Below are 14,471 nucleotides of genomic sequence, written 5' to 3'. Positions count from 1 at the left end.
CGTTTATTCCCAGCCCGAGTCTGGTTCCGATTAACCCTTCACTGTCCGGGGCGCTGAAACTCAAACCGGGACGAGCAGCCAGAGAGTCCCCCTGCAATTCCAGAGACGAGGCTGCGCTTGATAAGCAGGCAGGCTGTGCTGTGCAGGGGGGTCAGTCTGGGGGGGGGGGGGGTGTAGATTTAGGCTGCAGCGCGCGCATCATTCAGCTTCAAATGCAGTCTATTTTTTAGTCAAATGAAAAAGCCTACCATTAACTATTACGTATAAAACTCGTGTTTTCTATCGACGTAATTAGAAAAAAATACAAATAAAGCTTTGATACCTCCTCAGTAGTGGAGAGTATGAAACTGCCACCATTGCGGCTCCTGTATAGAGTCAGCATCACCTACTAAACTATAGGGCAGCTAGAGCCAACATGGCAGACATGGGAGTCAGTTTCATAACTTTATCAACTGCACGAGCGCGACCACACCCGGTTGCCTGGTTACGACAAATCAGAGCAAGGCAAGCTGGGAGATGAGCAGCGCCCAGCACACAAAATCACAAAGAAAACATCTTAAACAAAGAGCAGACCTGCGCATTTAAATAAACACAAGCGGCGTTTTTAGATGGCATGTATGATTTCACGCAGCCGCGCATGTCCCCAGCTGCTCTCATGCGATTATGAAGTACAATGTCACACGTTTGCGAGCTACGATCATTTGTACTCGTGTGTATAATAATTATAACGAACGTGTTTTTAATGTATTGATGTAGTTTATGCGGACTCTGTGTAGACTTGAGTTAGAGATTTCAGAAGGAGTTCGGTCCCGGTAGATTCGAGTCGTGTCTGAATCATTTCATCACTTGTTCTTGGGCTGATAACTCGATCTCAATCGGATGCAGACGAAAGTCGAAAACTTTGTGCCCGGGGGAGATGAGATATATATTATATAAACTGTGCTAGTTTTAAACTTTTACACAATCTTGACGATTCTGTCCCGGTTAATTGTTCCATGTTATTTTAGTTCTGCCTTAACTGGGTTCATAGTAACCCTATGTGTTTTTAAAAATGTTAGGTTTCAGAAGTGAGGCAGCGGTAGAATTGTGCGAGTGAGTGAGTGGTTTATTTGTAAAGTTTGAAATGCTTTTGCATATTTTTAGTTTATTTTTTTTCGTTTTAAGAGACTTCATTTTACTGTGTCTTTACTCAGACACACGTGTGGTTTTAATGGTTGTGTAAAGAAATCTGGTTTTGCTCTCGTGTGGGCGTCTGTGTTTCAGTGCGCTTCAGTTCTCGCTGCGCTGTCGTAGTTATTGTGAATCGGGACAGCCCTGTCTATAGGACTACAGCTCCCAGCATGCCTCTGCGCCCGCGGCCATGGTGAAGGATGCTGGGAGCTGTAGTTCTTTAACTGCAACGCGCTGGCCGGTGCTGTATCACATTTCTATTGGTTCTAGTCCCTGTTGTTTAAATATCATTCTTATATTATCCGCGCATTACAATTTGAAGAAGCCTCGCCAGCGCATTTGATCCAATCCGTTCTCATGTCGGTACAGCAGCAATCCCTTCATATTAACAGATCCTCAGCGGTTGGTTTGATCCGCTTCTGTGCCGGTGTTGTAACACCTGGCTGCGGCTTATCCTGACGTCACGTCCCAGAGACACGCCCCCTGCTTCCTTGCCGTTTGAAAAGCCTCGTCAAAGCGCCGCTGTAGAGAGATGGCAGCTGCGGGTTTTGAACCCGGTGCCGGTGAGTTAAAAACATGACTGTTTTATTAAAGTCGAGGGCGATGTAATAATTACGAGACTGCGTCGAAACAAGAGTTTTATCAGGTTAAAGGAAAGAAAGAAGAACAAGTTTACTTTCGGTTTGAGGTTGAAACGAGCTCGCACAGACTCAGTTGTTACAGTTCATAGTTTTTTACAGTCTTATTTGATAAAATACACGCTTTGTTTCTTTCTTTCTAATACATCTCGACGTTGCCTACTTTATCGAGTCGGATAATCTGCAGTATAAAAGCTTCTCCGCGGCTGATTTCCATTCCCCGCGAGTGTGATACATTTCCACGCATGTCTGTAATTATACAAAGTGAAAGTAAAACATCTCCCGAGCGCGTCACAGCTTCAGCAGCAGCCATGGCTTTCATTTCTAAGAGGAGCAAACTGTTCTTTCTCTTTAACAGGGCGGGGAATCATGGCTGCAGAACAAGAGTCTGAAGAAACTGTTTCTCAAGAGCTGCACAGCGCCTCTGAGCTGAGGATCGTGCTGCTTGGGGGATGGAGAGATGAGAAGAGTTCATCAGGAAACACCATCCTGGACAGAGAGGAGTTCAGATCTGGATTCAGCTTCTGTGCTGTAACGAGGGAGTGTGTGAAGAGAACAGGAGAAGTTTCTGGGAGACTGGTCACTGTGGTCGACACTCCACACTTGTTAGACACAGACCAGGTTGAGATTGAGAGATGTGTTTCTCTGTCTGCCCCGGGACCCCACGCTTTCCTCCTGGTGATACCCGTGTATGAAAAAGAAGTGATTGACACTTACCGTGAGTCTATAGTAGAACAGGATTGCAAATCCTTTTATAAAGTGCAGGAGCTGTTTGGTGAGAGAGCTGTGAGGAACACAATGATCCTTTTCACCTACAGGGATGATCTGAGAGGCAGGACGATTGAGCAGCACATTGAGGAAGCTGGTGAGGAGCTCCAGCAGCTTGTTGAGAAATGTGGGAACAGGTATCATGTTCTCAACAATGAGGACAGGAGCGATCGCACTCAGGTCACACAGCTCCTGGACAAGATAGACAACATGGTGAAGGGAAGTGGAGGCTGCTACCTCCCAAATGAGATTTACCAGGAGGTAGACGAAAGGATTAGACTAAAGGAACAGGAACTGAATGAGAAACACAAAGAGGAACTGAGCAGGAAAGAAGAGGAGATGAAACAGAAATATGAGGAGGAACAGAGGAGGAGAGAAGAGGAGATGAAACAGAAATATGAGGAGGAACAGAGGAGGAGAGAAGAGGAGATGAAACAGAAATATGAGGAGGAACAGAGGAGGAGAGAAGATGAGCTGATGGAGAAGTTCAGGAAGCAAATGAAGGAGGAGGAGCTGGAGAAAGAGGCAGAAGAATCCAAGCTGCCTGTCAGGAGAAGGAACAGCATGGAAGGACATCGTCCCAACTGTAAGTATTCCTTTAATTCCCCCCCGACTGTCAGTTCAGTAAAATCATCTTTCTGAGGCAAATACGAAGTTCAGTCTTTCTGTGGGACCTCTTGAGGCAAAATCATTGCTAGCTTACCTGCTGTATTGAACTGCAGTCAGTCTGTGTTATTAGTCGTGACATTGAAGCTTGCTTGCAGCTCTAGAACAAAGAAACATTGATTGATGCTTTAAATAATAGCAAATAAACTATTAGAAAAAATAGCAATAAATCATTCTGTATCCTGTCACTCTCTATAAAGAGTGTTTTCAATATTGCAGAATACTACAGTAATATTTCATGTAGAAATCTGACTTTCAGGTTAATCATAGAATATCTGTGGTGCTTTAGAGACATTGTGAGCAGAGTCAAGCACAGTCACAGATGTGACAGTTCACTTTTCTGAAACAATACACTTGTTGTTTTTCAGTGTCTGGAGGTGAAGGAGAGGCTCCCCTTGCAGATACCCAAGCGCCTCCCAGCCCCCCTGAGCTGAGGATGGTGCTGCTTGGGAAGACTGGGGCTGGGAAGAGTGCAGCAGGAAACACCATCCTGGGCAGAGAGGAGTTCAGATCTGAAGCCAGCTCCTCTGCAGTAACGAGGGAGTGTGAGAAGAGAAAAGGACAAGTGGCTGGGAGACGTGTTGCTGTGATCGACACTCCAGAGCTCTCTCAGGACAAACTCCAGATTAGGAGCTGTGTTTCTCTGTCTGCCCCGGGACCCCACGCTTTCCTCCTGGTGATACCTGTGGGCCGATTCACAGAGGAAGAGAGGAGAGCAGTGGAGACAGTCCAGGAGATATTCAGTGAGGATGCTGTGAGGAGGTACATGATGCTTCTTTTCACACACAGTGACAAACTGAAAGGCAAGACCATTGAGGATTATATTCAGACAGGCAGCAAGGAGCTCCAGCAGCTTGTTGAGAAATGTGGGAGCAGGTATCATGTTCTCAACACTGAGGACAGGAGCGATCACACTCAGGTCACACAGCTCCTGGACAAGATAGACAACATGGTGAAGGGAAACAACGGCAGCTACTACACCAGTGAGATGTACCAGCAAGCAGAAGCAAAGATCAGACAAAGACAAGAGGAGATACTGAAGGAGAAGGAAGAGACGATATTGAGGGAGGAAGATGAACTGAGGGCAAAGCACCTGATAGAACTGGAGAACACGAAAAGGAAGATGAGATTGGAAATCCAGAAACGAGACGAAAAGATCAGAGAGCTGGAGGAGAGGATAAGAGAGCTGGAGGAAGAGCTGAGGAAAGAACAGGGAGAGAATCACAGGATCAAACTGGAGGAAGAGCTGAGGAGAAAGAGAGAGGAGAGAGAAAGGGCGGAGCGAGAGAAGGAGGATTGCATGGAGAAGGGGGAGAGAGAGAGGGGAGAGTACGAAGAGAAACACAGGAGAGAGATGGAGGAAGTCAGGCAGCGCTACGAGGAAATCATTAGAGGTGAAGCAGAGAGAGCCAACGAGTTTATAAGCACATATGAAAAGCCAGCTGAAGCGAGAGGAGAAAGGGCAGCAGAGAGGTCCAGCCAGCTTGTGAAGCACTATGTGAAGCCAGCAGCAGTATTACTGGGAGGAGTGGCAGGGGCACTGCTAGGGGCAGCAGGAGGAGCTCTGAGGGGTCCATTGGGAGCTGCAGCAGGAGCTGCTATTGGATCTGTAGCAGGAGCACAAGTAGGATCTGTGATAGGAGGAGCAGCCAGGGCAGGAGTAGCAGAGAGCTCAGACACACACACACACAGAAGCAGAGAGCTCAAATAAACTCCTAACCTCACCCCCCGTGCCACTCCAGGGCTCACAGCTGACAGAAAGAAATGTGTGGGAGGTACCCCCGAGTCACATGACGACACGACATTTCCTGTCTGGGTGACATTAAAAGCCAGCTGTCTTTCTTGACTAAAGAGACATCCAAGTGTTCTCGTAGTCCTCGCCCTTTTTATGCGATTAGGAAAAGCTTCATCAAGCAGCTCATTATAATGACATGTTGTTAAATATGATTGTGTTTGTCTCCACGGCTGTATATCCAGAGCCTTGCTTTCTACAGCACAGTGTCAGGTTTGAGGAGAGCACTGTGAGCCTCTTGCGAAGCTGTAACGCGCTGGGAAATGCACACTTTATCAATGGATTTGAATCAATGTCTAGAAACCACTGCGAGCTGGTGAATGGAAAATCTCTCTACAGAATCACAGTGACAGATGAACGGCTGTGAATCTAGGAGGCAGTGCGGTCCAGTGGTTAAACTCCAGGGCTTGTAACCAGGAGGACACTGGTTCAAATCCCAGCTCTGTCACTGACTGACTCACTGTCAATAGAATGTGTTTTGCCTAGGTCCTGAGTATTTCAACCGGGCAGCAGTGTGGAGTAGTGGTTAGGGCTCTGGACTCTTGACCGGAGGGTCGTGGGTTCAATCCCAGGTGGGGGACACTGCTGCTGTACCCTTGAGCAAGGTACGTTACCTAGATTGCTCCAGTAAAAACCCAACTGTATAAATGGGGAATTGTATGTAAAAATAATGTGATATCTTGTAACAATTGTAAGTCACCCTGGATAAGGGCGTCTGCTAAGAAATAAATAATAATAATAGAATTTTTTATTACTTGTTAATAAAATGTTTTTTTTTTATCTGACCAATCGTATTAGAATAAAAGAACATGGCTTTCACATATATTTGAGCATATTTTACACAATATATTATATATATTGTTCATAAGATGTATTTGTAAGTGAGATAAACACCTTTTAAAATAAAGGGCGTCCTGTGGTGTTCTTGTAAAGATGTGTATCAGTAACCAGCCCTCGTGTTAGCCTTGGGCTCCGAGCTGCAGAACAAGGTCAGCTGCTTCACTATTGAAAACATCCGACTCTATTACAAACTGTGTGTGTGTGTGTGTCTGTGTGTGTGTGGCACTCTTGTATATTGATTGTGTGTATAACATGTTTTCCTATGGTGTGTGTGTGTGTGTGTGTGTATTGTCTGTGCTCTGATTCCCTGAGACAGCGTTGTAAAGAGATGTCTACTCAGGAGATAATAAAGTCATGAATAATAATACACAATAATATCACACTTTTAAAACCTCGTCCCGTTTTTATTTGTCATTTCTCTGAATGCATATTCTGGTGTAAAATGCTGTTGCCGTCAGCAGGTGCGATAGCTGCTAATGAGATCATGATCATTGCTGTGTTTAATCAGCACTAGCGACACAAAGCTGACATCTGTGAAATACTGAAGCCTTTATAGAAGTCTGTGTTGATGGATTAAACACAACGCGGTCTTCAAAAACTGTTGTTCAATCAGCCAGTGAGTAGCAGACTTTATTCTCATGAGTCGAATCTTTGTGTTATAAAAACGCCTCCTAGAAAACGCAGCCGTGTACCAGCGGGTGGGAAATGTCTGTGTGTTTATTGACACAGTTTCGTATCCCGGTGATTTTAAAGGACTCCGCTAACAGAACAGCAGGTTAGGGTCTCGCTGCTGCGGTTTTATATAAGGCTGCTGTTCATGTTAAAGCTTCAGATGCCATTGTCTTGTTACTGTCCCCTTACCTTGTTATGATGCGTGCAATCACTCGCAATGCTTCTCACTGCAATTACTCACACACAGGGTGGTTATTTTTTTATTTAATTGATTGTATTTTTTGAATCCGCAGTTTTGAGTCCCCCTGCAATTCCAGAGACGAGGCTGCGCTTGATACGCAAAGGCAGGCTGTGCTGTGCAGGGGGTCAGTCTGGGGGGTGTCTAGTTTAGGCTGCAGTGCGCGCATTGCAGCGGTCCCGCTCCGGGACTGTATTTGAGGTTTCACCGCTCCACATCAAACCCACAGTAACGCCACCTGTTCAAACCCCGATACACTCCTCCGTGACGCTGCAGACGGGAGAACAACTCGGGGGGGAAGAAAATGACGGCGCTGACTACTGAAGAGGAGAGAACTGGTAGGAGAAGCCCCGGGCTGCTGCTGTTTGTATCGACACCTGTAAGGATGTGCTTTTATTGAGGGCTTTTACCGTTTACATCTCCTCGGCATTGCCCGCCAAAAATGAACAAACAACACAGCGGCGCGGACCCTGAGCAGCGCGAGCTGCCAATTCAAACTGGAGGAGTTCGAATCCCAACGGCTGAAGCGGCGCCGCCTGAATATATTAGCGTGGAGTTAAAGATTACACATCAATAAATAAGATATTAGTACATACAGTTTAAAATAATATACGGTAGTATCAATACATTTCAAAAGTCTCGTTTACACGCGGGTGGTTGTGTGAAAATGTTTCTATTAACGGAATATAAGAATGGTCAACATTAGCCTACGAAGGGGAATCTGTGGAGAAAATACAAGTTATCAGGTAGGTGTTTTTATTTTTATTATTAATATTATTATCGGGTTACGGATGGGTTAAGAGATGTTTTTAATTATTTTTTTTAAGTCTGAATATGAATGAAAAAAAATAGTTCAGGTTTGAATTTTGTGTTTTGGTAAATTGAGATGACGTTGATTTCTTATGAAGTCAGCGACCGTTGTTGTGTTTAAATGTAATTTTAAAAGTTTAAATATGAATGAAATAATGTTATATTCAGGTGTGGATTTTGTATTTTGGTAAAATGTGTGGCATTTGATTTCTTATAGGCCAGCATCTTATTCGCAAACAGTTTTCTTTTTCGTTGCTTTTCACGGCGCCCTTTTCCTGTCAGAATGAGTTTCTATAAAGAGTGACGCTACAAAGCGCGTTCATTTTTAAGGCTGTGGTTTGTCCCGCGGTCACGTCCCAGCGACACGCCCCCTGCTTCCTTACCAGATTCCCAGATTCCCAGATCCTCTTTGGAAAAGCGTCGTCGAAAACCCACTGTAGAGAGATGGCAGCTGCAGGTTTTGAACCCGGTGCCGGTGAGTTAAAAACATGACTGTCTTATTAAAGTCGAGGACGGTGTAATAATTAACAGACTTTATTGAACCAATAAAAAAACAAGAGTTTTATTAGGTTTTCAGAAACAAAGAAAAAAAAGTTTACTTTCGGTTTCAGTTTTCAGGGTTTTCTTTACAATTTTATTTGATGTGATAAAATAAACGCTTTCTTTCTTTATAAGACATCTCGACGTTGCTTACTTTGATCCACATTTGCCACGAGTGTGTATAAATACCACGCGGCACGTCTGTAATTATACAAAGTGAAAGTAACAAAAAGTCCGTTACTGCGTCAGCAGCAGCAGCCACGGCTTTCCGGAGACAGTGGAACAGTGTGAGATTCGGCGGTCAGTGAACTCGGTCTCTTCACAGGATCGCTTCTATTCTCTCACTGCTCGCTAACATCTCAAACGCTGTGGACTGAAACAGCGCTCAGGAGTCATTGCTGTTTGAGATTCTCTGCTTATTTGGTTCTATTATCAGGCTCACAAACCAGATGATATATTATCAATGACGCTGGTAATAAATAACATTGCTTGCAGACTTAAGAGAGTCCAAACAATGTTGTATAAAAGCAATACAATACCCTCCATTCTGGACACACAGTTTATTTTTGGAAATATTGTGAAAGTCTATAAGATGATTGAAACAAATCTGTCATTTCATTTTTTGTCAACTTTCCTTTATTAAAGAGATAAGCTAAGACGGCTATTTGTGGCTATTACTGAGTGTCCTTAAACTATTTTTTCAGAATATTTGCAAAGTCCTGGAAATAGTTGTGAAACCTCAGATTTCTTGGGGGTTAAAAACTGAATAAATAATTTGTGTGAAGAAATCTTGTTCTGAGCTTCTCTGACAAATTATTAGGACAGTGTTACACCTGCACATGAAAGAACAAACAAGAAATCAAACTGCTAATGCTACAAACCTGCTGACAAACAATTGAGACACTTCACTGACTCTCCTGATTAATTTGCACTATTTGTTTGAAGAGCTTGCTAGTTGTGTCTCTGTACAGCAGCTCCACACATACAGGAACATGCCAGTGCTGTGAGTGACAGGGAGTGTTCTTTCAGCACAGCACGACAACAAGAGGAGAAAACTAATCCAGGGCTTCACATGGAAAGCTTTCATTTCTAAGAGGAGCAAACTGTTCTTTCTCTTTAACAGGGCGGGGAATCATGGCTGCAGAACAAGAGCCTGAAGAAACTGTTTCTCAAGAGCTGCACAGCCCCCCTGAGCTGAGGATCGTGCTGCTTGGGGGAAGCAGGGCTGGAAAGACTTCATCTGGAAACACCATCCTGGACAGAGAGGGGGGTAGATCTGGATTGAGCTTCTCTGCTGTAACGAGGGAGTGTGAGAAGAGAACAGGAGAAGTGTCTGGGAGATGGGTCACTGTGGTCGACACTCCAGACTTGTTACACACAGACCAGGTTGAGATTGAGAGATGTGTTTCTCTGTCTGCCCCGGGACCCCACGCTCTCCTCCTGGTGATGCAGGTGTATCCAAAAAAAATGCTTGACTCTATTAAGTTAATAGTAGAACAGGATTGCAAATCCTTTGTTAAAGTGCAGGAGCTGTTTGGTGAGAGAGCTGTGAGGAACACGATGATCCTTTTCACCTGCGGGGATCATCTGAAAGGCAGGACGATTGAGCAGCGCATTGAGGAAGCTGGTGAGGAGTTCCAGCAGCTTGTTGAGAAATGTGGGAACAGGTATCATGTTCTCAACAATAAGAACAGGAGCGATCGCACTCAGGTCACACAGCTCCTGGACAAGATAGACAACATGGTGAAGGGAAGTGGAGGCTGCTACCTCCCAAATGAGATTTACCAGGAGGTAGAAGAAAAGATTAGACTAAAGGAACAGGAGCTGAATGAGAAACACAAAGAGGAACTGAGCAGGAAAGAAGAGGAGATGAAACAGAAATATGAGGAGGAACAGAGGAGGAGAGAAGAGATGAAACAGAAATATGAGGAGGAACAGAGGAGGAGAGAAGAGGAGATGAAACAGAAATATGAGGAGGAACAGAGGAGGAGAGAAGAGATGAAACAGAACTATGAGGAGGAACAGAGGAGGAGAGAAGAGGAGATGAAACAGAAATATGAGGAGGAACAGAGGAGGAGAGAAGAGGAGATGAAACAGAAATATGAGGAGGAACAGAGGAGGAGAGAAGAGGAGATGAAACAGAAATATGAGGAGGAACAGAGGAGGAGAGAAGAGGAGATGAAACAGAAATATGAGGAGGAACAGAGGAGGAGAGAAGAGATGAAACAGAAATATGAGGAGGAACAGAGGAGGAGAGAAGAGGAGATGAAACAGAAATATGAGGAGGAACAGAGGAGGAGAGAAGAGATGAAACAGAAATATGAAGAGGAACAGAGGAGGAGAGAAGAGGAGATGAAACAGAAATATGAGGAGGAACAGAGGAGGAGAGAAGAGGAGATGAAACAGAAATATGAGGAGGAACAGAGGAGGAGAGAAGAGGAGATGAAACAGAAATATGAAGAGGAACAGAGGAGGAGAGAAGAGGAGATGAAACAGAAATATGAAGAGGAACAGAGGAGGAGAGAAGAGGAGCTGATGGAGAAGTTGAGGAAGCAAATGAAGGAGGAGGAGCTGGAGAAAGAGGCAGAGGAATCCAAGCTGCCTGTCAGGAGAAGGGACAGCATTGATGGAGAGCGTCCCAACTGTAAGTATTCCTTTTATTCCAGCCGACTGTCAGTTCAGTAAAATCATCTTTCTGAGGCAAATACGAAGTTCAGTCTTTCTGTGGGACCTCAGTGTAGCAAAGTGCCCACCCCTTTATATTTATTCATGTATATTATTATTATTATTATTATTATTATTATTATTATTATTATTATTATTATTATTATTATTATTATTGTTGTTGTTGTAATTATTAGTATTGTAGTTTTATGCAGGCAGACAAAGCCGTCCGTCTCAGTTATTATTTTGAGATGAAGGCGAAAAGCCGTGTGTTTGTTTATTACGTTTATTTATTTAAAAACCCAGTGCAACCGTGCAATTGACTAATTGTTGCTAATTGGGAGATGGTCACCTGTGTTAAAACGTGCAGCTTTTCTGCACTCGAGAGAGAGTGTTCAGGGAGTTTGTTTTGTTTGGCCAACATGCCCTTTTGTTTCTGTCTTTTGTTCTGTTTAAATATTTTGTTTTATTATTTAAATAGACGCGCTGAGCGCCGGTTGCGCTACAGTTTGCCCAGCACTTCTTTGTTTATGATTTACTCTTTCCTGGTCTCTGACGGCAACCACTCTGCCACAGGCAAATACGAAGTTCAGTCTTTCTGTGGGACCTCTTGAGGCAAAATCATTGCTAGCTTACCTGCTGTATTGAACTGCAGTCAGTCTGTGTTATTAGTCGTGACATTGAAGCTAGCTTGCAAATCTATAACAGAGAGACATTGATTGATGCTTTAAATAATAGCAAATAAACTATTAGAAAAAAATAGCAATAAATCATTCTGTATCCTGTCACTCTATATAAAGTGTGTTTTCAATATTGCAGAATACTACAGTAATATTTCATGTAGAAATCTGACTTGCAGGTTAATCATAGAATATCTGCGGTGCTTTAGAGACATCGTGAGCAAAGTCAAGCACGGTCACAGATGTGACATTTCACTTTTCTGTAACAATACACTTGTTGTGTTTCAGTGTCTGGAGGTGAAGGAGAGGCTCCCCTTGCAGATACCCAAGCGCCTCCCAGCCCCCCTGAGCTGAGGATGGTGCTGCTTGGGAAGACTGGGGCTGGGAAGAGTGCAGCAGGAAACACCATCCTGGGCAGAGAGGAGTTCAGATCTGAAGCCAGCTCCTCTGCAGTAACGAGGGAGTGTGAGAAGAGAAAAGGACAAGTGGCTGGGAGACGTGTTGCTGTGATCGACACTCCAGAGCTCTCTCAGGACAAACTCCAGATTAGGAGCTGTGTTTCTCTGTCTGCCCCGGGACCCCACGCTTTCCTCCTGGTGATACCGGTGGGCCGATTCACAGAGGAAGAGAGGAGAGCAGTGGAGACAGTCCAGGAGATATTCAGTGAGGAGGCTGTGAGGAGGTACATGATGCTCCTTTTCACACACAGTGACAAACTGAAAGGCAAGACCATTGAGGATTATATTCAGACAGGCAGCAAGGAGCTCCAGCAGTTTGTTGAGAAATGTGGGAACAGGTATCATGTTCTCAACACTGAGGACAGGAGCGATCGCACTCAGGTCACACAGCTCCTGGACAAGATAGACAACATGGTGAAGGGAAACAACGGCAGCTACTACACCAGTGAGATGTACCAGCAAGCAGAAGCAAAGATCAGACAAAGACAAGAGGAGATACTGAAGGAGGAGGAAGAGACGATATTGAGGGAGGAAGAGGAACTGAGGGCAAAGCACCTGAAAGAACTGGAGAACACGAAAAGGAAGATGAGATTGGAAATCCAGAAACGAGACGAGAAGATCAGAGAGCTGGAGGAGAGGATAGGAGAGCTGGAGGAAAAGCTGAGAAAAGAACAGGGAGAGAATCACAGGATCAAACTGGAGGAAGAGCTGAGGAGAAAGAGAGAGGAGAGAGAAAGAGCAGAGCGAGAGAAGGAGGAGTGCATGGAGAAGGGGGAGAGAGAGAGGGGAGAGTACGAGGAGAAACACAGGAGAGAGATGGAGGCGGTCCGGCAGCGCTACCAGGAAAGGCTGAGGGAAGAAGCAGAGAAATCCAATGACTTTGTGAAGCACTGTGTGAAGCCAGCAGCAGTATTACTGGGAGCAGTGGCAGGGGCACTGCTAGGGGCAGCAGCAGGAGCTCTGAGGGGTCAATTGGGAGCTGCAGCAGGAGCTGCTATTGGATCTGTAGCAGGAGCACAAGTAGGATCTGTGATAGGAGGAGCAGCCAGGGCAGGAGTAGCAGAGAGCTCAGACACACACACACACAGAAGCAGAGAGCTCAAATAAACTCCTAACATCACCCCCTGTGCCCCTCCAGGGCTCACAGCTGACAGAAAGAAATGTGTGGGAGGACCCCCGAGTCACATGACTAGACGACATTTCCTGTCGTGGTGACATTAAAAGCCAGCTGGCTTTCTTGACTAAAGAGACATCCAAGTGTTCTCGTAATCCTCGCCCTTTTTATGCGATTAGGAAAAGCTTCATCAAGCAGCTCATTATAATGACATGTTGTTAAATATGATTGTGTTTGTCTCCACGGCTGTGTATCCAGAGCCTTGCTTTCTACAGCACAGTGTCAGGTTTGAGGAGAGCACTGTGAGCCTCCTGTGAAGCTGTAACTCGCTGGGAAATGCACACTTTATCAATGGATTTGAATCAATGTCTAGAAACCACTGCTGAGCTGGTGAATGGAAAATCTCTCTACAGAATCACAGTGACAGATGAACGCTGTGAATCTAGGAGGCAGTGCGGTCCAGTGGTTAAAGTCCAGGGCTTGTAACCAGGAGGACACTGGTTCAAATCCCAGCTGTCACTGACTGACTCACTGTCAATAGAATGTGCTTTGCCTAGGTCCTGAGTATTTCAACCGGGCAGCAGTGTGGAGTAGTGGTTAGGGCTCTGGTCTCTGGACCGGAGGTTTGTGGGTTCAATCCCAGGTGGGGGACACTGCTGCTGTACCCTTGTGCAAGGTACTTTACCTAGATTGCTCCAATAAAAACCCAACTGTATAAATGGGTAATAGTATGTAAAAATAATGTGATATCTTGTAACAATTGTAAGTCGCCCTGGATAAGGACGTCTGCTAAGAAATAAATAATAATATTGGAGAGGGGGTGGGGTTATTGGGCAGGGGGTGGGGTTATTGAACTGGGGGTGTAGTTTATGGATTAGCGTTGCTGTTGTAACCACATGTATATTTTACACACATTTTAAATGAAAGACAACAGTTCAAATGCAGGCTGCTTGTATTGTGTGTGTGTGTGTATAGTGTGTGTGTGTATATATATATGTATTGTTTATAAGATGTATTTGTAAGCGAGATAAACACCTTTTAAAATAAAAGGCCACAATACAGTTCCTTAAGACTTAAGTACTATGTTAATGCATATTTAATTTTGTTTGATTTCATTCATAAGAATCTTTAGGGGTGTCAATAATTCTGAATCTTTTTGAGAGTTTTTTATTACTTGTTAATAAAATGTTTTTTTTTTCTCTGAGCAATTGTATTAGAATAAAAGAACATGGCTTTCACATATATTTGAGCATATTTTACACAATATATTGTATATATTGTTCATAAGATGTATTTGTGAGCGAGATAAACACCTTTTAAAATAAAGGGCGTCCTGTGGTGTTCTTGTAAAGATGTGTATCAGTAACCAGCCCTCGTGTTAGCCTTGGGCTCCGAGCTGCAGAACAAGGTCAGCTGCTTCA

At 44.4% G+C, this 14,471-nt stretch overlaps 2 protein-coding genes across 2 annotated transcripts; both read left to right on the top strand.

Annotated features, from left to right (window-relative positions):
- The first annotated feature begins 1,403 nt into the window (after window positions 1-1,403).
- LOC117432713 (trichohyalin-like) lies at window positions 1,404-6,071 on the top strand. The gene is made up of 3 exons (XM_059020395.1): window positions 1,404-1,733; window positions 2,167-3,162; window positions 3,611-6,071. The coding sequence occupies exons 1-3, from the start codon at window positions 1,703-1,705 to the stop codon at window positions 4,951-4,953; spliced, it is 2,370 nt and encodes a 789-aa protein (XP_058876378.1). The 5' UTR covers window positions 1,404-1,702; the 3' UTR covers window positions 4,954-6,071.
- Window positions 6,072-7,929: 1,858 nt separating this feature from the next.
- LOC131730129 (trichohyalin-like) lies at window positions 7,930-13,888 on the top strand. The gene is made up of 3 exons (XM_059020393.1): window positions 7,930-8,069; window positions 9,258-10,778; window positions 11,767-13,888. The coding sequence occupies exons 1-3, from the start codon at window positions 8,039-8,041 to the stop codon at window positions 13,041-13,043; spliced, it is 2,829 nt and encodes a 942-aa protein (XP_058876376.1). The 5' UTR covers window positions 7,930-8,038; the 3' UTR covers window positions 13,044-13,888.
- Window positions 13,889-14,471: the final 583 nt, after the last annotated feature.

This window comes from Acipenser ruthenus, unplaced genomic scaffold (assembly GCF_902713425.1).
Source record: "Acipenser ruthenus unplaced genomic scaffold, fAciRut3.2 maternal haplotype, whole genome shotgun sequence".
Taxonomy (NCBI): domain Eukaryota; kingdom Metazoa; phylum Chordata; class Actinopteri; order Acipenseriformes; family Acipenseridae; genus Acipenser; species Acipenser ruthenus.
Note: the sequence above shows the minus strand (reverse complement) of the source record. Positions and strands in the feature narration are given on the sequence as shown.

Excerpts from the sequence above, each read along its gene's own strand:
- LOC117432713 (XM_059020395.1), top strand. The coding sequence starts at position 1,703 with ATGGCAGCTGCGGGTTTTGAACCCGGTGCCG. Across the intron at positions 1,734-2,166 it reads GGGTTTTGAACCCGGTGCCG|GGCGGGGAATCATGGCTGCA; the intron begins GTGAGTTAAAAA and ends TCTCTTTAACAG. Across the intron at positions 3,163-3,610 it reads GGAAGGACATCGTCCCAACT|TGTCTGGAGGTGAAGGAGAG; the intron begins GTAAGTATTCCT and ends GTTGTTTTTCAG.
- LOC131730129 (XM_059020393.1), top strand. The coding sequence starts at position 8,039 with ATGGCAGCTGCAGGTTTTGAACCCGGTGCCG. Across the intron at positions 8,070-9,257 it reads AGGTTTTGAACCCGGTGCCG|GGCGGGGAATCATGGCTGCA; the intron begins GTGAGTTAAAAA and ends TCTCTTTAACAG. Across the intron at positions 10,779-11,766 it reads TGATGGAGAGCGTCCCAACT|TGTCTGGAGGTGAAGGAGAG; the intron begins GTAAGTATTCCT and ends GTTGTGTTTCAG.